Source organism: Silurus meridionalis, chromosome 25, assembly GCF_014805685.1.
Source record: "Silurus meridionalis isolate SWU-2019-XX chromosome 25, ASM1480568v1, whole genome shotgun sequence".
Classification (NCBI taxonomy): Eukaryota; Metazoa; Chordata; class Actinopteri; order Siluriformes; family Siluridae; genus Silurus; species Silurus meridionalis.
In genome coordinates this window covers 4,190,803-4,214,254 of record NC_060908.1, presented here as the reverse complement: position 1 = coordinate 4,214,254, position 23,452 = coordinate 4,190,803, and the positions used below count along the sequence as shown (strand labels likewise).

At 39.7% G+C, this 23,452-nt stretch overlaps 2 protein-coding genes across 12 annotated transcripts in view; one reads left to right on the top strand and one right to left on the bottom strand.

The window, feature by feature from the left end:
- The window catches only part of mast4 (microtubule associated serine/threonine kinase family member 4), a 74,400-nt gene extending 64,919 nt beyond the window's left edge, over nucleotides 1-9,481 (top strand). For all 9 annotated transcript variants that reach the window (XM_046839874.1, XM_046839875.1, XM_046839872.1 and 6 more), the window contains 6 exons: nucleotides 476-649; nucleotides 925-1,151; nucleotides 1,573-1,695; nucleotides 2,581-2,717; nucleotides 2,886-3,070; nucleotides 3,166-9,481. In XM_046839874.1, the coding sequence (XP_046695830.1) occupies nucleotides 476-649; nucleotides 925-1,151; nucleotides 1,573-1,695; nucleotides 2,581-2,717; nucleotides 2,886-3,070; nucleotides 3,166-4,034 (1,715 nt within the window). In that variant the 3' untranslated portion in view covers nucleotides 4,035-9,481. The remainder of the gene's footprint in view (nucleotides 1-475; nucleotides 650-924; nucleotides 1,152-1,572; nucleotides 1,696-2,580; nucleotides 2,718-2,885; nucleotides 3,071-3,165) is intronic.
- A 51-nt stretch (nucleotides 9,482-9,532) lies between these two features.
- Nucleotides 9,533-23,452, bottom strand: part of cd180 (CD180 molecule) — a 40,948-nt gene continuing 27,028 nt past the window's right edge. For 2 of the 3 annotated variants that reach the window (XM_046839878.1, XM_046839877.1), the window contains exons 2-5: nucleotides 16,798-16,813; nucleotides 13,783-13,882; nucleotides 13,031-13,191; nucleotides 9,533-12,809 (exon numbers count right to left, since the gene is read on the bottom strand). In XM_046839878.1, the coding sequence (XP_046695834.1) occupies nucleotides 11,069-12,809; nucleotides 13,031-13,191; nucleotides 13,783-13,875 (1,995 nt within the window). In that variant the 5' untranslated portion in view covers nucleotides 13,876-13,882; nucleotides 16,798-16,813 and the 3' untranslated portion in view covers nucleotides 9,533-11,068. Of the gene's footprint in view, nucleotides 12,810-13,030; nucleotides 13,192-13,782; nucleotides 14,891-16,797; nucleotides 16,814-23,452 lie in introns of those variants that run through there. The other variant, XM_046839879.1, reaches the window with a different exon arrangement.

Genomic DNA, 23,452 nt, shown 5'->3' with positions numbered 1-23,452 from the left:
TTCTATATTTAGTGGGTAATATTTGCTGATATAATAACCTTCACTCTTATAGAAGGATGTTCCACTAGATTTAGAGTGTGTTTGTGGAGATTCAGCCACAAGGGTGTAAGTAAAGTCAGGTACTGATGTAGGTGAGGTGTGGAGGCCTGGTGGAACAGCCAGCGTTCACATTCATCTTAAAGGTGTTCATTTGGGTTGAGGTCAGAGCTCTGTAGCAGGCCACTCAAGATCTTCTACTCCAACCTATGTAAAGCAGATCTTAATGGAGCTCACATTGTGTACATCGTCATGCTGGAACAGGTTTGAGTCTCCCAGTTCAAGTAAAAGGAAAACTGAATGCAACCGCAAATCAAAGACATCCTACACAATTGTGTTCCACCAAGTATGTGGTAACAGTTTGGAGAGGAACCATATACGTCCATCACGGTGTAAAAAATCTAAAAATGATAAGGTCTTTTTTTCCGTGGTTGAACAGGCAGTTTCTCGGAACACCTGGACCAGCTGATATCACGGCCAGAGGGAGTTGACAGTTCAGACACTGCCAGAAAACCATCCACTGAGCCAGTCAGCCACTTGACCTCCCCGAGACCACAGACATCCATCCCTAAATCATCATCCACCAGCGCTCTGTCTCTTATGATCCCTCCAGGTGTGTTTTTTTGTGAGGGGAAAGAGCATAGGCTTTTCCCAACAGAGTGCACTAAAAAATCTGAAAGCTCTTAACTCATAACTCCTAATCTCCAGCTGTGAGTAAACCATTATATGGAATAGCTGTTGGCTGAATAAGTTTAAAGCTCGCTGTCTGTCCTTAATTAAAGTGAAGATGTGAAACAATCACTTTTTGCAGATAGAATAAAAGATTATATCGGATTACACACATAATTCATATATTCAACTATGCGCAACTATGTGTTCATCCTGCAGATGTTTTCGGCACGTCCCCGCTGGCCAGTCCCATGTCTTCACACTCGCTGTCATCAAACCCCTCGTCCAGGGATTCCTCCCCCAGTCGAGACTCCTCCCTCTCTGCAGCCAGCTCACGCCAGCCAATCATCATTCACAGTTCAGGGAAGAAGTTTGGCTTCACACTCCGAGCTATTCGAGTCTACGCTTGTGACAGTGACGTTTATACTGTCTATCACATGGTCTGGGTAAACAGATGTTTAGTTCTCATGCAGGGCGTTTCTAGGCATTTTGGTAACCTAGGTGAGATTTCCCCACACTCCCCCATGTCTCCGCCCTCCCACCACAATGCTCCACTCCCAAACAATTCAAATAATTTGCAACCTTTAAAAAAAATATATAAAAAATATTGCAAAATTGTATATAAAATTTCAGCAAAACTCAGGTAAATCATTGAAATGGGGCGAGCATGGTGGCGGGGCAGGGGGCGCTCACTGGCACCCCCCAGCTGGTTGAGCCCTAGGGAACCGCCTAGTTTTCCTAAGCCAAGAAACAGTGCTGCTCTTATAAAATCATCAGAGCAGTTTGATATTTTCACTATTCATATTGTTCACATTTTCTTCATTTTTCTGTCAATATTGCTGTTTTAATTATAATCTTGTTCATCAGAATGTGGAGGACAACGGACCCGCTCAAAAGGCTGGGCTCAAAGCTGGAGACTTGATCACTCATGTGAATGGGGAAGCAGTTCATGGACTGGTCCATACTGAGGTTGTAGAACTGTTACTGAAGGTGAGAGGACACTACAATGTCTTTACTCAATGCCTTTAGGACTACAGGGCATTAAAAGTGTGCGTAATAAGTGTGTAACAATAAAAAATATTCACGGTTCGGTACAAACCTCAGTTTTTATGTCCAGTTCGGTTCAATGTGGGTACAGTTAGGAGAAGAAATGCAAAATGTAAAAAATGGTTTGTCGTTTTTTTATTAACGGCGTTTGTTATTATTATAATTGTGAACAACAGTTTTCATTTTTTCGAACAATTTTAAATAAAATAATTGATTTAAATAAAATAGATAAAAATGTAATTGAATAAATCTAATTAATGCAATAATTTGTTTTTTATTATATTGATTCATTTGAGTAATCGATTAAATATGAACAAATTAAATTTAATAAATAGAATTAAATAGTTTACATTTGTTAGACCCAAAACAAATCATGTTTCGGCTATGGATCGCGTAACCACAATGAAACTGTGCTCAAAGTGTGAGGTTTGTGAGGGAACTTTTGTTGTTGATGTTTCGCACATAAAATGAGGATTACTTTCGGGGCACATGTGCCCATATCGTCAAGCTGCCACTCCTGGGGCCATTAACCCTCTGTGCTCCAAAGGGGCACTGTATCATGGCTGACTCTGTGCTCTGACCCCAACTTCTTAACATTGCTCGGATTTGCACAGAAAGAATGTCATTTTCTTTTTTTTTATTATTTATGGGCAAACTTATCTTAGCTTATTAGCTTGGGTGCACTGACCATTTATTTCCTGCACTGGTCAACTGAGTTTATGAAAAAATATTACACAAGGGTGTGCAGACTTCCTTTCTTCATAATATCTACGTCTTTATCGACACTGGTATGAAACTAAAAAGTGAAACGATATTTTTTGTGTTTAGAGCGGAAGCAAGGTTGCGATATCAACTACTCCTTTCGAGAATACTTCAATCAAAACTGGTCCAGCTAGAAGGAATAGTTATAGAAGCAAAATGATAAGGAGAACCAAGAAGCCCAAGAAAGAGAAGACGCAAGAAAGGTATGGTTTGTTTTCAAACAAAAATGTATAAATTGTAACGCTAGTTTATAAGTTGTAATGTAATCATTTTGTTTAATATCTTCATATGGCTGTTGAATTTTTGTACCATTAGGTTTCTTTACACTACATGTACTTTTAAGGTGTTTCAAAACCATATTCTTTCCCCAGACGACGGTCAGTATTCAGACGCTTTGCTATGCAGCCTTCTCCACTGCTCCACACCAGCCGCAGCTTTACCTCCTTAAACCGATCACTGTCTTCTGGGGAGAGTCTGCCAGGATCCCCCACACACAGCCTGTCACCTCACTCCCCCACTACCTCCTTCCGGCCCACACCAGACTTCAATCAGTCAGGTCAGAGTTGTTACTATTTAGAGTATTACCAAGTCAGTTTGCTTTTGAGTTGCTTTTGTTTACACAGCAATCATTTTTTTTTATCATATTTTCAGGTGGCACATCCTCTCAGAGCAGTTCCCCCAGCTCCAGTGCACCAAATTCCCCTGCTGGCTCTGGCCATGTTCGTCCTAACACTTTGCACGGTTTGGGCCCCAAGTTGCCCGGACAGCGGCTTCGTCAAAGCCGCCGTAAATCAGCAGGAAGCATCCCGCTGTCCCCTCTGGCCCGAACACCTTCCCCAACCCCTCAGCCCACTTCCCCCCAGCGATCTCCCTCACCATTACTCACTCACTCATTAGGAAGCTCCAAAACTACTCAGACCTTCTCAGCCAAGATGCACTCACCCCCTACAATCGTCAGGCACATGGTGCGCCCCAAAAGCGCCGAACCCCCTCGGTCCCCTCTCCTTAAGAGGGTTCAGTCAGAGGAAAAACTCTCGCCATCCTACACAGGGGACAAAAAGCACCTCTGCTCCCGGAAACACAGTCTAGAGGTGACCCAAGAGGAAGTTCAGGCTGGGGTTGCATCTGGAGGCGAGCACACACTTCAGTGTGTGGAGGAGAGTTCTTGTGAACTTCACGCCATCACCCGAGTAAGGCCTGCCGAGCAAGGCTGCCTAAAGCGGCCCGTGACTCGTAAGGTTGGTCGCCAAGAAATGGTGGAGGATCTTGATAAGGAGAAACTGAAAGCCAAAGTGGTAGCAAAAAGACAGGACTGGCATGAGAGGCGAGAATCTCTGCAAAAGCAAGATGCTATTCAGGAGTCTGAATCTAGCCCAAGCGCCAATGGGTGTTGCTCTGTCGAAAACAAAGCTGCCAGTGCTACAGTCAAAGATGTTCTGTATAAAAAACTGAACACGAGAGCATGCGAGCATTGCAGACTCCATGAGCAACACTGGGGACCCTGTCTCATTGTTAAATGAGGGAATAAGGTCAGCCCCATCCCAGTCAGACAGACAGCTGGCTTGGCAGATTAAAGAGAGCAGTAAACAAGACAGACTTGATTTCAAAACTCCTAATATGGAATTTGCACGAAAAAGGCAATCCTTTGAGGAGCGTGAGGACTGTATGTGTCGAATAACCCCTGGTCTCCATGAAAGCCTTCACTTTAATACCACAAGGTCAAAAAGCCTACAGCTGGATTCTGCTGGAATTTCCACTTCTGGAATTAGCACTGATTCCTTGAGCCCTAAGTTATTTAGTCCACGAGGGGAGAGCGCCGTAGAAAAGCTTCAGATTATCTCATCTACAGAGGGGTCCATCAGAAAAACTTCATCTGAATACAAATTGGAGGCACGACTTGTGTCTTCCCTAAAACCATTGAAGGGCACACTGGACATAGGACTTCTCTCTGGCCCCCGGATCTCCAAAACCGATTCATGTCTCTCAAAAATAGCCAACAGCCAAACTGATGGTGGTCTGAGCCCAACTCTGCAAACCTCGAGTGAAAAGCAGCACCAGATGCCCACAAATAAACAGATTCAGACTGCTACTGAGACGGAAACTCTTGGTGCTTCAAGCAGCAAAAATGCAGGAAAAGAAGAACCCACATGCAGTCGAGACAGTCTTGTTTGTTCAGTTAGCCATGAAGGCAATCCTGACAAAAATATGCAGGGTGAAGAGATCAGATTACAGGCCGTATCCAGTAAAATCGAGCCGATAGATTTGTCAGCAGGTGGAAAACCAGAGACTAAGTTGAAAGCAGTTCAGGAGATGAGGCCTGCGCGACATTGTACTCATTTCGCTTGTGGAAAAACGCCCTCGATACGGGAGGTCAGCAACGAAGATCAAGATGATGAGATGGAAAATCCAGAGGAAAAATCTACTTTTCAAAACAACACTGTAGAGACAAAGACACAACTGACCTGTGACCGGGTCATCATGCAAAACCCATCCATTTCCTCAGATGTGTATGGAGTTGATAAACATGTGAGTGAGATTTTTGACAGAGCACAGAACTTGGAGGAGGCCATTGTAAATAACAGCCATCTGATCATAGAGAAAGATAAAGCGTTGAATACACTGGGCTTAAATGTGGTTCCACAGGAGGTTCATCACTGTAAAACTGTTCAACAGTGGCTTCAGCACTATATTTGCCTCCAAAACCAGATAGGACATTAAGTGCACAGAAGTCAGATTTGGATTCAACCGGTGGCATTGGGGTGAGTGAGCAGAAGAAACCAGAAAGCATAGCTCAAAATGTACCCAAGATTTCAGAGAAGATACATGAACAGACCTCAATAAATAGCACTCCAGTGTTAAACGTGAAAGAACAGATGCACTCAGAGGGCTTAGACAAAGCAAATGTATCTGTTCCACATAGTTCAGCTTTAACCTCAGTGTCGACTACATCGTCATCTTCTTCAGCAGCTTCACCAGCCCCAGATATCAAGTTGCCTCCAGATCCACCTCCTCAAACCAGACAGGATAGAAAAAACGATGCATCTCCCAAATGTGCTCTTTCAAAGACTAGTTTTGCTGTGGTTCTACAGTCACCCCAGCTTGTACCCAAAAGTCCACTGACATCTGTTAAAGTCAAATCCGAGAGCAGTGCAAGTAAACATTCTCAGCAAGAAACATTAAAATCGGTTAAGAATTCCGGCTCAGGAAACAGTTTGAAAATTTCAGATGCTCGCTCCAAAGATGATGACCATGTAAAAACACAAAACGGTGGGGTGGAAGATAGAAAAAGGTGCAGTTCTCAATGCCAGGAGCCGTGTGCAGTCAAAATTCAAATCAAGGATGAGGATCATAAGACTTGTATAGTCCCAGAAGGGTGGAGTAAGGAGTCCAAAATGACATCAACTAAAGATAAAACGGCACAAATCATAGCAGTTTCGAAAGAGGACGCCAAATGCGCTATGCCAAGTGAGACTTGCAGTACTGCAGAGGTCAACTACAGAGGTCAAATGCTCCCCAACAAGTCAAATCAGGATTCCGTTGCCAAAGCTGCGCAAGTTCAGTCAGCAAACATGCTTAAAGAAAAGATAAAAGTCAAAAATATTACCGATGCAGTTAGTCAGAAGATCACCAAGCCGGTACCTGATGTTTGCAAGAAGGAGGTTGTTACTGCAACCAAAAAACAACCACCTCAACCATCAGGTACTAGTTCTACTGCAAAACAAGGCCTGTCGAGTTCCAAGAACAAATCCAAGCTAGAAACCCCTTCTGTTTCACATCAGAGTGGGAAAGCGACTGAAGAAAGAGGGGCGCATGACAACAAAGCGCCATTGCGGCTCATCAAAGACAATGCCGATCTTAAACCAAAGGATGAGCGAGAGTCCCCACTTCCTCCATCTAAATCTCAACCCCATAGAGAGAACTTGCCCCAGACAGGCTCTCAAATCGGTCCTGTAATCGTACCTAGCGTTAAGGTTCACACACCAAGCGGATCTCCTACTGGAAAGGGTACCGGCGCTATGGCGGAGACCTCAAAGCCAACTGACTCCTCGCAAAAAGTGAACCGTAAAGACTCGCCAAAATCTATAGCACCGGCGAAGGAAGGTGCGGTGCCTGAAAAGGATTCACCTCGCGTCAAGCAGTCCAAAGAACTGCCCCGAGGTTCGAATAATAAAAAGTGACTGTGGGGATATCGAAGGTTGCCAAGTCACCTTTACCAAGAAAGACTGTAAGGCAATCCTTTTATTTGATTTTTTTTTTTTTTTAAGTTTTCATGCATTGTATTATAGCACCTTCCATTTCCGAGGACCGATGAAGCTGTTACTTCAGTGTTTCATGGAGGGGGCGAAAGCTTGCGCGTATGCTGTGGTATGTTTTGAAAGAATTCTCGTTTTGAATGTACCTGATTTTGCTGCTGATTGTCGTTTTTGTAGTTTTGTGCACCGCGAGAAAAAAGAGGTAGTGCGGTGCACAGTGTGCAATCCATGTGACCTCGAGGGATTGGATGCCTCCGAGTCGTAAAAAAGGAACCGTGCCAATTCTGATTGTACCAAACAAGAACTCGTGTTGTTTAAGTGTCGTCGGACTTTCGAATTTTCATATAATAACGATCCGTACGAAGGTCGAAGTGAATTACAATGGTTTTGCTCATACTTAAAAGCCACTGATGAAGTATTTGTAGCAATGCTGCTGATCTCTCAGCACACACACAGTTCATGTGGGGGGGAGGGAGGGGGAGTCATGGGGACATTTGACGCTGACGTCGTTTACCACTTCATCGTCGTTATTCTCGTTCTCGTTTCGCTTTGACCTGCTTAAAGGGCGAAGTGTGTTTTGGGCCGAGGGAACGCACGCTTTATCCCGTGCTTCTCACCTAGAACTATTTTATAATGGAATCATCTTAGGGTTCTGGTTTCATATATAGTGGAAGGGGCCTTAGAGTATTTTTTTCGGGCTGCCCAGCTTGCTGTTCTTAGCAGGTTGTGTCGAAATTCACATTCCTTTCACATGCATTTACTGAAAGACTCATTTTTATGCAACTGTACTGTACATAAAGCAATGTGTCGTTGGACAAACGCTAAGAACTACGATTCTGAATATGAGTGTCGTGTGTTTTATATGTATATATTTTGCTATGTCATAAATGTTTGTATACTGTAACGTTGGTTGCTCAGCGAATATTTTCACAACGCCACCCGAAATAAGCTAGTGGGGAAAGATCGAGGGGAAAAACGAGACCGCGAGATCCCTGGCCTCTGATGTGATCTATACTTGAAATTCCACAGGCACTAAAAGCAGTAATCGCACTCGTACAGGCAATCGTGTTTAAAAAAAAAAAACAAACACTTCAGATATCCTTGGAGTGTTGCGACTTAAACGAAAGATAGAACAATGGAATGTTAACTAGTGCAAAAGCTCTATTTTTATTTCAAACGAAAAGAAGGTGAATGTTTAAAAGTTTGCATCCCCTGTGTATGATCATTCTGATATTATATTTTTTTTCTCACATTTCTCTCATAAAAGGATTTTAGGGCTATTGTTTCCCCCATGTGGCCGCCTACTAATGTAAAACCCAGATTGCAAAGGAAACGCTGGCCATGTTTCTTCACAGTCAGGGTGCACTTTTTTCCCAGTCATGACCTTCAGCTAGTGTTCCTGTGTCTCGTCTCGTTTATTGACTCGGTCAGTCAAGTACAATGTATAATACTTATAAGAGTAGGACATGTAATAATAATCTGGTGTTTTCTCTTCTTTAGTTTTTTAGTTTTTTTTTTTCTTGCACTGTCCGTTAGCTGTAACCTTTAAACAAGAGACGGAAATCTGTCCAAAATCGTTAGTTTCAAAGACAATGTGACTGTAAATGTGTGTATCGTCTCTGAAGTCTTCATCCAGTCAGTTTGTGAAACTTCCAAGTACACGTTAATGACACGTGACATTTAATAAGATGCTATTTGATCATTTTGCAAGTGTGTGTGTGTGTGTGTGTGTGTGTGTGTGTGTGTGTGTGTGTGTGTGTGTGTGTGTGTGAAATGACTACAGTAATGAGTCCTTTATGTCATATAAACTTAACTGACAAGATATTTTTAGTGCTATTCTATTAAAGTAATATTCTAGTTATCTGTAGATCGCAAGGACTATACAAAGCTTAGGAACTGAACGTGAGTCAATACACAATGAGTCAAACGAGTCAGAGGAAAATCTAAAGAGATTCACGTTCTGAAAATTGAATGAATTTGAGAGATTTTAGGCGGGGTTAGCTCACGAAGCTTGGCAAACGTCATGTCTGTAGCACGAGGAGACAAAACGCACCTTATCGTTAATGTTACTTTGCAAATGATAAAGAACGAATGAAAGACAGGACCGTTACAGGAACGCGAACGTGGTCAAACTGTTTCTATTAAATGTTTAGTCGATGGATTGTCTTTCGATCCCCATACCTTTTTTTTTTGTTTGTTTGTTTGTTTGTTTGGTTTGGAGATGACTGATGTAAAACCATTAAGCACATTTCTTTGTTTACAGCGAATTCCTGGATGTATATTTTGAATATTGTGTTAAGAGCGAATTCATTTGCCAAACGTGTTTCCACGTGGCAGGACATGTGTCCTGTAGGGTTTCGCATGGCGTCATTCACCAGCAGGTCGTTCAAGTCGAAGACTGGGGTGTTTGTCTGATCTATCTGTCGTGATTCTGTCGCCCGGCCCTGGCGTATTTTTCTGATACGTTTTCTTTTCTTTCTTTTTTTTTTCTGTCTCTCATTGTGTGAAGCTAGTGTTTGTGTAAACGGCCCTGCTTCAGTCGTCTTCTCATCGTCGTCCGTCTTTAGAATCTGTGCAATAAGATACGTGGTTTTGAGTTTTGTATTTCACCCAATGGAAGCTCTATGGATGTCATAGATGTTGTATTCTATACAAAATATTTATACTTCTAAAAAAAAATTGTATAATTCTGAAAATAAACAGGCATGACATTACGCTTCTGTCTTTCTTTCATGTGCGATAGTATGGAACATCAACGCTGCTCTTATCCCTACACGAAAAACATTTATATTTACTTAAGATGGATAACAAATATCTCTACATATTTCGATGTATGGACAGCCGTGATGCAACAGAAGAAAAGCCCAGGTGAAAAATTTATTTAATTCATTAATATAAACACAGTTTATTTGATCACATGACACAATTTTTTATGACATGACACATGCTTTATTTGCAATTATAAACACGGGTATCAGATTTGCCTGATTTCCAACCTCTACTCTTGTATCAGGTGTTTTTTTTTATTAAAAAATATTTACAAAATAAAAATGCAGAATACAAAATCAATAAAAAAAAATTATTCCACTTTTGTTCAAACAGTTATAGCTGGTCACTTTTATATAGTAATAAATCAAATCAAATAGAAAAGAAAATGATCGGGGACGGGGTTCTGTAATGAAGCCTTGAATCAAATTCATGTTGTTTTTGTTGAAATTATTCACCAATCAGCTTTTTTTTTTTTATTTATTTAAAATAAATGTAAAACAAATCTTTTTTAGAACGTTATTGAAAGGACACAATATTATATGTTTACTTCAGTAACATGTTGAATTATTAGTGCGGTTCAATTAGGAATATGAAAAAAAAATACTGTTTCAGGGTAAACTGGGTAAACAGTGCCAAACTTCATGACATCAGCACTTTTTTGTAACGTAAAACAGACAGATGGAGAAACAGGACTGTATAGAGAAAAAAAAAAAGAAGGCTTTTATTCTTTCATCGAATATCCTAAATGGTTAGAAAGCTGAGATCAGACATAATACCTTAACCCAGGAGCTAAGAAGTTTAAGGGCCTTGCTCAAGGGCCCGACAGTTCAGGGACTTGTATCCCCAACCGATACTGGCAAACTAGCTAATGTAACTTTAAGCATCATTTAATTAGACACATCACTACCAAGCTAATATAATCATCATTTAACTAAAAACAGGCACTAACAACGAGCGATTAAAAATCTATTGATCATTTAATTACAACTTGTTACAATTAGCCAGCTAACTATTGTTAGGCTAAGCTTAATTTTAACAATTAGGTACTAGCAAGCTAGCAATGCTTCATTAAGGAAAGCATTAGGAAAGCGAGCAATAGCACGCTAGGTAACGAGCATCAATTGATAAAGCAATTCTACGCATTGTTTTTTGAAGAACAGGGAATAGAAAGCTAATGTCAATCTAAGTATCATATAATTGAATTAAAAGGAGGTTAGCACAAGCTAATATGAGTATCATTGAACTAAAAACGAGTACTAGAAAGCTGAAAGTTGTAAAGATGTCAATCTAAGGATCTTAAATCAAGATACAAGCAAACGAACTAATCTATAAAATATGAATATCAGCATTATATATTTGAATTAAAAGCAGGTAGTGGCAAGCTAGCTATTGCAAATTTAATCATCATTTAATTAAGATCAGGGATTAGCAAGCTATGTTACAGGGTATGAATTTTTTTATTTCTATGTTTTTAAAAGCATGTAATCTTAGGTATAATTCCTTATGAAAAAAATATATTTTATACAGTATGTCTACAGTCTTGAGTAAGGCCTGTATTGTGACTGACCTTTCTTTACAAAATATCCCAGAACTGTTATAAGCGCAATTGTTATTGCAATTCCGAGGACAATCCCTAACGCTCGGCTTGAAGAGACGCACTTCAGATCTACATCTACAATCCTCTCTGCCGTGGCGTCACACACCGTTTTGCCTACGCGTTTCATCTTCCTAACATTGTCTTTAACCCACATAATGAACTGATAATTGGTGCAATCACAGGCCAGAGGGTTGGAGCTCAGATCAATGCTGCTGCTTGTCCCCAAGTCTTTAACAACATTGACGTCCACGACCATGATTTTATTGCTGCCAAAGTTGAGTTGGATCTGGTTTAACGAGTAGAAAGCCGCAAGGCTGAGTACAGCCAGCTGATTTTCGCTCAGATCTACATATTGGAGCTTTGCGAGGTTTTTAAAGACGTCTTCTCTGATTTGCGCGATTCCACAAGAAGACAGGTGCAAGTTTTTTAAAAGAGGAACGTAATCAAAGTTCTCTGTTTTGGCAAGAACTCCACCCTGTATAGCGTTCCCTCGGAGGTGTAGCTCTCGTAGCTTGGACAGACCTTTCAGCAACTGAGCATTGCGTGACAGATTCAGGTGCGTGAATGAGAGATTTAGAGTTTGAAGGTTTTCCAGTTTGATAAACGGAGAGCTGCTGCTGAGGAGGAATTGGGTTTTGGTGCAGTCGAGATGCTCGAGGTTTGGGGTTGCGTTAAACGGCAGTGGCTCCCACTTCATGAGGAAGTTGTAGCTGAGATTTAGCAGTTTCAGTTCTCGGAGGCCGGCCAGTTGTTTGTTACAGCAAACATCCCCAGTCATCAAATTACTATGGCTCAGTTGGAGCTCCACCAGATGGGACAGAGGTTCCAAGCAGTTGTCTTTGAAGTGAAGATATTCTGAGTTTCTAGACACGGATAAATGCGTCAATGAGGGGAAGTTCATTGGATTAATGTCGCACACGCTCGTAAAAGAATTCATATCCAGTATCAGGTGAGACAACATGGACAGGTTGCTCAAGTTGGATGGAAATCTGGAAAGGTGCGCTCTGGTGAAGTCTAACTTCTGAATTTCTGCAAAGCACTCAAAACTTGCATTTGTAAGACCTGGAAAATATTGCATCTGAAAACTGACATCGATGGCGGATATGTTACAGAAGAACTGAAGATCCGACGGCATGATGTAGCCCTTAGAGCTGTCCTCGAATAACCCGAAGTGCAGTTTATTCGTTCTCACTCCTTCTAACCCTTTCAGCAGGATAGAAATATGCATCTTGTCGAAGCAGCCACTAAAATCCAGGCTGCCTAAGTCTAAGTTCTGAAAAGCACCCGCTTCAACGTCAACAAGATTGTTTCCTTTAAAGCTGACCTCCAGGTCTCTTGTCCCACGGAGTGTCTCCATGTCTGCTGCTCTAATGTTCTCAATCAAATTCAAATCAAAAATAAGCCTCTTTAATTGTTGCCGTGGTAACTTCAACAGGCCGTCTAAGCTGTGAAGGTCGCTTCCTCGAAGATCCAGAGTCTCCAAAAAATCAAGATGGTCGGTTGGGATGTCCATAAGACTGTTTATCGTTGAACCGGCTAGACCGAGGTATTTTATGGCCAGGGGTCCTGAGAAAGCACGGTCTGATATGAAGCTCAGCGGGTTTGCTACCAAAATGAGAGTCTCGAGATCGAACTGATATCGAAAGACGTCATCGTAGATGAAATTAATGCTGCACCTGTGTGAAGAAAAATCATTCGGTTGAAATTGAATCAAAACACTCAAGTCCATGATTCACATTTAGGGGCATTTGACAGACCCCCTTACAATATTTAAAAATAACTGAACAGTCAAAGCCTTGATGGTGCTGGGATTTGAACTCATGACCTTCCGATCAAATGTCCAACATCGTAATTATTGTACTCCTATGTGCCTGTGAGGCTTTTGTTATCTTCTAACCTTGTTAAATCCAGTGAAACTAGATTCCTGAGTCTCTGGAAAGTTGAATTGTACAGTGTTGGGAGGAAGTTGAAGCTGAAATCGAGAGTTTTGATGGAGTCTGGGATTTCATCCGGGATGAGCTGCAGGGCCAAACCACTACAGTCAGAACCATCTGCATTCTAAGTCACAAAAAAAAAAAAAAGGAGATTTTTATCAGAATTAAATCAGTAAACTGTATGTGTAAGTATACTGGGAGTGAATACAAACAGGAAATTGTTGCTAATGCACATTTTTGATGTACTAACTACACAATAACACATACTGTGTTTAATAGAGACCAATTAACTAATGAATAAACAGTTATGTGTATTTATTATATTTACACTGAACAAAATTATGAATGTTTTTTTCTATATACACAAAAGGCCTATTTCTCTCAAATATTGATCACAAATCTGTCTAAATCTGTGTTAGTGAGCACTTATCTGTTGTCAAAATCATCTATCCACCTCAGAATAAAAGGCCACTCTACAACCCTATACACAGGTTAGAAAAATCCGGCAAGGCTAAAAATGTTACTGATTGTACTTTGTCTGTCTGTCTGTCTGTCAGTTTAGTCTATCATTCTGTCTATCTGTGTGTCTGCCTCTCTCTTACTGTCTGACAGTCTGTCTGTCGGTGTGTGTGTGTGTGTGCGTGCACATGCATGAATGAAATTCAGAAAAACCTAACACCACTACAACATTTTGGAAAAAAGGGTTTAGGCTTACAGTTAAGCATTGCTTCTTTGTCCATGGAATCGTCTCAGCACACGCCAGGAAGTAAATTCCAGCTCCAAAGCAGAGATAGAACACTCTCTCCATATTCGAGCTGTTTGCAGAACATAAAACTTAACTCATTCCCATCAATATCAGCCTTGGTGTGACCTGTTTTATCTAGCCACACACACACACAAAAAAAGAAGTTTTACTGACTGGTGCGTGTCACGCTGATTTTTTGTTAAGTAAAGGGGAAACACTGTTACAATTTCACTTCCTGAAATATAGTGGTTTGGTGTAAAGAAATGAGTTTGGATTTTAGAGTGCATAATTAATGGCTGGTGGACACTCAATTTTCATTATTTCCCAATGAAAACAAGTTTTAAACTGTTTTATTTCTTTTCAACACATTTTTTTATTTGTTACATAATGTCACATGGTACTATTTATTATTTGATGTTATGGAGTCACCCAGAAACAATGACGTTTAAATATTCTCACTCCAGTTTCCTTTATCATTCTCTCTTAGACATTTGCACAAGTGATGCATCCCTACAGACACAAAACACCATTGTATCACTTTTACAATGATTCAGATACTGTATATAACAAAGTCTTGCCTAATGTCAGGATTGCAAACACAAATGGTGACCAAGTATAGGTTATATATCTTCCTCATGAGGATAAGGGTTTGTTTATTGGATCGATCGATAGCTAGCTATCCATCCTTCCATCTATCCATCCATCCATCCATCCATCCATCCATCCATCCATCAACAATGAACCCTCTAGGGTCAACAAATGCGCTGGCGCGTTTTGTGGAATATTTTCCTCAAATCGCCAAAACGAACTTCAATTATTTGACTTTTTATTATTTTTGATCATACAGATAAGAGCAATACATTATTCGAATCTGTAAGGGGTTTACTTTAATTTGTATACACTCATAATAACAACAAAACGCTGTGCTTTTGTAAAATTAAGAAAACAGACAGGGGGCGCTCTTTGCCGTCTCTGTCATCTCTCTTCACAGACATAAATAAACAACCTGAATTTTAGTAAATATTCACCTCACAGACATAAATATATGAATAAAAAGCTTGAAATGTCTATTTTAAAAAATTATATTCTCTGATTATGTAATCAGTATAAAAGTTAGGAGAGGTACAGTTTCTCTGGTATCACCTCATTATCCGTCCGTGTGGAAACATAGCAAAGGTTCCGTTTGGTATCCTGATAATTTGTCATTAAAAACACAAATATTACTTTAAAACATTTACAAGAATATTTTGTCTTCATGCTCTTAATTGAGTATGGTTTCACTAATAATTTAAATACATTTGCATAAAGCATCCATATTTATCAATGTTGATTAAAGTATTAAAAATGTGAAAAGTATTGATTTAAGGTAGAACGGATAAAAATGTACGACTAATTGTTGTTAAATGTTCAGTTAACTCATGACGATCATGTGATTAATCGCAATTTAATATTTTAATCGATTGACAGCCCTGATTTCAATATGATGTAAGGTTCAGTTACAAATGTGACACTACAACAGGAAGTAGTAATGGTTACTTTTTACTTAAATACTTGTCCGAACCCAAACTTCATTACTTTAACTTGAGTAAAAAAATATAGTCAGTACTTCAACTTTTACCAGAGTCTTTTAAAACATGAGCATCTGTACATTTACTTGACGGATGTGTATCATGTCTCACTCTGCTCTTAAGCAAACTACCAACAGGGGGCACTATCAACCCATTTTTTTCTCTCGTCTTGTACAGGCTGTGAGCTGAGAGACTTTCTCATTGCCACATTCCTCAGATCTGAGTGATATCCAGTCCTGATCATTTGCTTATGAATACAGAGAAACGTTTCAGACGAACAAGCTTGTTTTCTGCACTGAAATCATTAATACACACCCAATTTGGCTTAAGATTGTAAAAGGGTGAAATGTTGACATGATGAAGTTCTTGGCTCTGTGTGAAATGCAGTGTGTACATTACATTAATCAGTTACCTCACTAAATGTAAATAAAGCTTTTGTGTGTTCACATTATGCAATGATTCCTGCAGAAGGTGTTTGTTCACATTTCGATTAAACCTGATTCTGTCTGTTTCTGTTCCACAGCATGGAGTTGTTCATGAGCATAAAGAAGAAGACAAGAGTATGAGATAAAATAAGAGAAAAAATAATCAAATAAAATCTGTTTTTTGCTCTTCAAAGACATTACAGGAAGCAACATGGGGGGAAGTAATAATAGTAGAAAAGAAGAAGTGACCAGAAAAAAAGTCGAATTGTAATGAAACATTGTAGACGTTGTGGTCAAGAGTTTTATTGTCAATGTGGCTGATTTATTTACTTGTAGACTGAAAATATCTGTTATTGAATTTCATTTCAATAATATCTTTCGTTTTAACAACTTGGTTCAAGTACCAATATTTTTTTTACTTACAAAAGAAAGAAAGAATTAAAGAAATAGTAGATAAATAAACAACAAAAATGTATTATTGTTTGTGTTTTTCTTTTTATTATTTAAATACTTTACCACAAACCCAATTACAGATTGTTTAATCATACAGAAAGACAGACAGACAGACAGATAGATAGATTGATTGATTGATTAATTATTGCTATGCTATACCAAGAAGCCACCTACAGAGATCCTCATCTTTCCAAAAAATTTAAGAGAACAAAAAAAGAAGAGGAAGAGGAAGAAGAGGTAAAAGAAGAAGAAGAGCTTCCTCCGCCAAGCTGTCAGAGCCCTACGCATCCTGGTGCCACCCATGACTTTGCTTCCTCCCTCTTAATTGTGCACTATGGATATTAATGGACATAACATAGAGATTAATGCCCACTCGCATTCTGCCACTTTGGCGTGGACACTCTTGCACATCTGCAGACATCTGCACTCAGGGACTTACTGTTTACTGTAGACAGTGATAATTCTGTTAAACATTACACAATGGACATTGCATACAAATGTACAGGATCACTCTGACTGTGCACTCGGACTTTACTTACTCTGTCTGTACATTACCTACAGAATGACAATAAGGGTTGGGTTGGGTTGAGTTGAGTTGAGTTGAGTTGAGTTGAGTTGAGTTGAGTTGAGTTGAGTTGAGTTGGGTTGGGTTGAGTTGAGTTGAGTTGAGTTGAGTGAAAAGAGAAAGCAGAACTCTAATGAATGGTAAAGATATAATAATGAAATGATGGCAACTGAAGACGAAGGCTAATTAATTGGATGTCTATTTTTTTTTTTTGAGTAGCATAAAAGCTGAAGCTTCACCAAAGATGTATTTCAGGATCCACTGTATTTAATTAAACAAAAACTTGTTTTATTAGAATCGTTAAGCATTAAAACGTAAAACGTTTCTTTTTGTAATTTTCCTATTTTCATAAACATTTCTCTCAATAGTACATTAAAAGGAACAGATGCACATATTCGCTCTTCTGTAAAGCACACACTCCCGGTATCTGTTCTTTAGTCCTCTCAGTAGTTCAGTAGAACAGCATCCCACCTTTAGTCGTGACTCAGAATACACGCTCACCCTTCAGCCAGGCGCCCACGTACGCTGCAGTCGTGACCATGACCATGCACATACACTCCAGCCCACTTATACTTACGCTTTCCTCTCTCTTTCTCATTCTCTCTCTTCATTAAATAAAATTAAATAGAAAAATGATCTATCTAAGTACAAGTGTTATGTTTTTAAGCCGGAAGCACGACAGTGGCATCATTCTTTCCTCTCGAATCCGATGAACAATAAACTCCTACACTCCACTTTCCTTTCCCCATTGCCTCAGTAAGCAGTAATACCCTTATTCATTTGCTATAAAAGGTAACAAATCAAAAGCAAAAAGGCCTGATAAAGCAGATATAATATCACTGCTCGATTTGCATTCTTTTCCCGTAATTGCCTGTTCCATACTGTTGTTTTATTTCTGTAATTAGACATATTTTTTATTTGATAAATAACATCACATGGTACGATTTATTATCTTTACTATTGTGGGGTCGCCAAAGAAACAAGGAAGTTTGTGTTCTCGGCTATAAACAGTCGTCCCCTTATCATCCTCTCTTAGACTTTTGCATAAGAGATGCATCTCTTCAGACTCGAAACATTTTCCTGTGACAGTTGCAATTATTCAGATACTATATATTGTGAATTCTTGCCAAATGTCAAGAGTTACAAAAACAAATGATAACTTTATATGGCCTGTCCTCATGAGGAAAATAGTTTGTTTATCAGATTATCTATCTATCTCTCTATCTATCTATCTATCTATCTATCTATCTATCTATCTATCTATCTATCTATCTATCTATCTGTCTGTCTGTCTGTCTGTCTGTCTGTCTGTCTGTCTGTCTGTCTGTCTGTCTGTCAGTTCAGTCTATCTATCATTCTGTTTATCTGTATGTGTCAGACTATCTGTCTGTCTGTCTGTCTGTCTGAATGTTTAGTATCTAAAAGTCAGGTGTCCCTATCTATCTATCTATCTATCTATCTATCTATCTATCTATCTATCTATCTATCTATCTATCTATCTATCTATCTATCTATCTATCTATCATCTCTCTCTCTTTTTCTCTCTCTCTGTCAAAATATATTTAGGTTACTGTGGTTTTGAATGATTTTGCACTGATCAGTTTTGGTTTCCATCATCACTTGTTCTGTTCACATGATCTCAAGTTGAATACTAATCATGAGAATAAGTGCTGCAGGTGCTAATTCCTTTTTCTAGAATAATTGCACATGGTTGATTTTTCATGGAGTAATCTTGATCCATGACATGGTCACAGTCATAGTTACAAGCTGAATAACTGGGTTCTGTGTGTGTGTGTGTGTGTGTGTGTGTGTTTCATCCAGAATGAGATTGGTGGGCCCCTTGTCTTTACCGCTTACGACCTTATTTAAGCTTTAACTGGCGGCTGTGTGAGGCCGAGGTCTCTGGTATGAACAAAGACAGACAGCAGGCATCTTCTGACTGGTCCCCCTGCCCCCACCCATTCCAAGCACCACCTAACCCCACCACCACACTACACTACTGTAAATCATTCTCACACTCCTTTTCATTATAGTCTGGAATGCATAAAATGAAATATAATTTACCATAATTAACCCTTTCTCCTATATATGAATCTCAGCCCCTCCTCTCAACACACTCCAGTCACACACTCACTCATGGCATGCTGGGTAAACTGTTCCATTAAAAAAAAAAGAAACATAATAAAAGCATAATAAACATTAGGTGGCATCTAGTTAGTCTGTCCTGGTTTCCCAAATACAATTAGAAGTAGTTTGAGAGCAGAAAATCATTTTCACACGGACCTGAGTCGACTGTTTGGGTTAATCACCAAGGACACAGAGATACGACGTGGATTGCTTGTGTGCCTCTAGGAAACGTGGGACTGAAAACATTCCTAGAAATTTTATTTTTTCTGAATTTGTCCCACAGACCTAGAGTTTAGTCCTGAGCTCAGGCTGCTGTCTAGGATATTTTTTGTATTTATTATTTTTTGGATATTTATGTGCTTTTTGAAAATCACATTCCACATTTGGTCTCCACTTGCTGTTAGAATAACCGCTACAAATTTATGCTCATTCAGCCACAAGGGTGTTAGTAAAGACAGGTACTGATGTAAGGTGAGGAAGTCTGGGGTGCATTTAGCATTCACATTCATCCCCAAAGTTGTTCAATAGGGTTTATAGATCTAGGAGGCCAATTCAGATCTTCCACTACATCCCATGTAAACCAAATAATCATAGAGCTGGCTTTGTGCACAGGGGCAATGTCATGCTCGAAGAGGTTTGGTTCTCCTAGGTGAAGTATAGAGAAAATGTCATGCTACCACATACAAAGACATTTTATACAACTGTGGAGTCCAACTTTGTGGGAACAGTTTGGGGGAAAATCACATATGACTGGCCGTTCTTCCATCCATCCATCCATCCATCCATCCATCCATCCATCCATCCATCCATCCAACAATCCAACCAAATAACCAAATAAATAAATAAATCTAGAAAGTGTCTTAATAGAGTCATGGTACCACATCCAGCCAAAACATCTTCAGAGCGTTTTGGAGCAGGTCCTGCAGGTCTGTAAAATCCCAACATTCTTCCTGAAAATATTCTTTCCACAATGACAGTAATCATTTGAAAATCTCCTATAGGTGTCAGTGTGGATGTAAATTCGTTGACCGTTGAGGCCACAGCATACAATTACATTAAACACTGTAGGTGGTGAATGCGTTGGTGAATGGGGTGGGGGTGGTGAAAGAAGCCATTCTTATCAGGATAAAAAAAAAAATGATTTGGCCAAGCTTTCAGAAGGTCCACTACTATCATAGGAATGATAGTGTTTTGATTAAAAAAAGATAAACAGATAAGGAAAAGTTTTTAAAAAGAAAATAAACGTTTTATGCCGTCTTCAGTGAGATCATCTAACTAGGCTACTCTCTTTGTGTTGGCTTTCCGGTTTTCTTCCACCGCACCAAAAAACATTAGCATTAGCATTAACCATTCTAATTTGCTGTAGGCATAATCGTGTGTTTAAACTTCCCAAAATCCCTGTCTGGCGTCCAGTGTTCCCGGGATAGTACAGATGATGTGTTGCAATATTGTAATTCAAGACCTCAGTGTTGATTATATAACAAAGGTAATTCATTGGTTTATCGGTTTCATACTCTCCATGTTAACATTGCGCAACACACTTTCACTTTTGGAATTTCATGAGCTGATAAGGCAGAATAAGGACTCCGAAAAAGGATCGCTTCTCTGCGGTATGTGTATATAAAGGCAGTTCCTCAGCCGGTGAAGGGTTTAAGTGAGGAATCTTGCAGCACTTCCTCCCGACACAATCCTGCTGAATGCTAGGCAAATCTGAGAAGTGCATAAATCCTCCCTGGCCTGTTTTAACTTCGCTCGCAATTAGTTCAAGTACATTTTGTGACTTGAGCAAGGGCCAGACCTCAGCCCCTGAGCCCCCCGAGCCCCCTGAGCACTGTGTTGCAATTCATTATCAAAGCCTGGGCTTGAAATGTGAACGCTCTGGCCAGTTGACATGAACAGAAAAAAACAAACGTAGCAAGTTGTGTGTGGGGGAGTGAATTCAAGTTAACACTTTGTTTGAGAAGTGATGAAGAAACAGGCTGATTAAAGCTCTTTGTGTGTGTGTGTATATGTGTGTGTGAACGCTTTCACTCGAGTGCTTAGAGAATGCTGACAACATGAAACCATTCCAGATGCTTTTTTTTTCTTCACTAAAAGTTGTAATTCCTGGATGAGCAAAATGTCCCTGTTGAATAATCCTATCATTAACATTACTGAACATTTATTTCACAGAAAGAGATAAACACACAGACACACACACACACACACACACACACACACACACACACACACACACACACACACACACACACACAGCTTCTCTCCAGGGACCCAATTTTCCAAATCTCCCTCCCACCTCCCTCATTCACTGTTTATCTTAGGAGAAGCAGTACTTTTTTTTGTCTCACTCATGGCCTCCCTGTTTATTCCATGTAACCTTCATGTTGTGATTTGTGACAAGTGAAGACATGCCATGAACTTAATAAGGCCAAAAAAAAGAAGCTCAACAAACTCCAAAGTGTCTGAACTTTATAGTTTGGTCTCTCTGTAAATGGCGACTGCTTTCAATGATGCTGAATCGCTCATGTTTCTGTATAATAAAATAATGTATGAAGAGCATTATGATTGGACTTGGGGCTAAAATGGATTTCAGAACTTCTGCTTTATCAACATCTGATTAATAGGAATCAAGACAAAAAGAGATAGAAAGAAAAAAAGAGAGAGAAATGTGTTTTAGGGGAAAGTTACTCAGAATTCTCCGAAATCTTTCAAACTGGCATTTGGGGATTGCATTTCGAAGCGTTTCTGATCACTAGATATCTTTGAAGATGTAAAACTCGTCGGCTGCTTTGGAAATCAGCATGCACGCCATGCTGAGATCAAAGTGGTCATGTTGAGGCTTGAGATTCCTCCACAGCGTGTCACATGAGCATGCATGGAAGCTCAGATAGCATCCTGAAAAGCAAAACTGGCATGTTTTATCATCCTTAATTTACTGCACACACTTTCAAAAAACCACCTTGTGATTCCACACAGCACCAGTGCATTATTTCTATCCGATTTCTTGGAATTATTGTGATAGGCTAGTACACTAGTAAAAGTCTGGAGTTTTGCCCAGTTTTGCCCTCATGGCAAAAAATATAGCTCGTCTTGATTTTCCTCCCTGACTGGAAGCGACCCAAAACCGCCAGCAATAATGTTTCGCCCTCTGCAAACTGCACGGTACATACTTTACCGCCTGGTAACTGCCTAGATAGTTCCTATAAAACTCTATTCTAAGGGAATTGCGTGAGTGTGGAAAACATAATTGCTTTTGTTGGTTGGTGGAATTATTTTTTTAAAAGTGGCAGCACCTTAGGGGCAGGTAGAGGGAACGTTGCACTGCCATAACCACAACAGTCCACCCTCTGCTCCGTGTCTGTTCTAAATTAGCTGTATACAGAGGCCTCTACAGTCTCGAGTACCAGGGGCCAAATAAAACCATAATAAAACCTGTTTATCTAAGCGTTGGAAGCCATACAGTGACCTTCCAGTGACTTACTCTTTCCTGGGAAGCGAGGGAAACTTTAATGAAAGCATGGTATGAGCATTTGGCTACAGTAATATAAGCATGCCAGAGTTCTGCACAAACGAAGAAATCCGACTCGCACTTTTAAATTCACACTCAAGCCTGACTGCGAACGAAAAGAAAACGTTTTTTTAATAATTTTTTTAATCCATAAATGCATTTCCTTAATGTAATTCTTTATGTAGCTGTAACGTCAATCGTTTAAACAAAAACAAGATGTTTGTGTAGTAATAAACGTTATTAAAAGGTAATACAGTGTGACAGTGTGATTATAATTCATTAATAAGGACATTGCCTCAAGACAATGCATCGATGAGGACATTGCCTTCAGTGCTGATAAATATAATCTATTTAACCACAGAATATTGCTAGAGATATTCTCTGAGATCCATGTTCATAATGCTTACATATGCTTTTCAAGACAACTGACATAAACCTGCTGATCGGAAGGTCGGCGGTTCAAGCCCTGGTATTGCCAAGTTGCCACCTTTGGGTCCTTGAACAACCCTCTGTGCTCCAGGGGCGTCGATTCATGGCCGACCCTACGCTCTGACCCAAGCTTCCGAGCAAGATGAGTTATGCGAAGAACAAATTTTACTCTGCTGTAATGTATATGTGACAAATAAATGCTATTCTACTTCTTCTTGTTCTTGAACATGATGGATTATCCCAGCATGCAACAGCAATCATAAAGACTTGTTTGGTGTCACTGATTCGAGTGAAAACATTGTTGATATAAAGTCACTTTCTGAGCCGAGTGACACTAAAACAGGGTTCATAACGCCTAATGAGTCCGACCTAAGCCCATTTTAGATATATTAACTTGAGCATTAGGGATATGTCATGTTTTACATATGGTTTCATGACTGGACAGATTTACCCAAGAACAGTGTTCATGACATAACCCTTCATGACAACTGACATACACCTACATTAACATGATTGAATTGTCCAGAATGATCACAAAGACTTGTCACTTATTCAACACAAAATA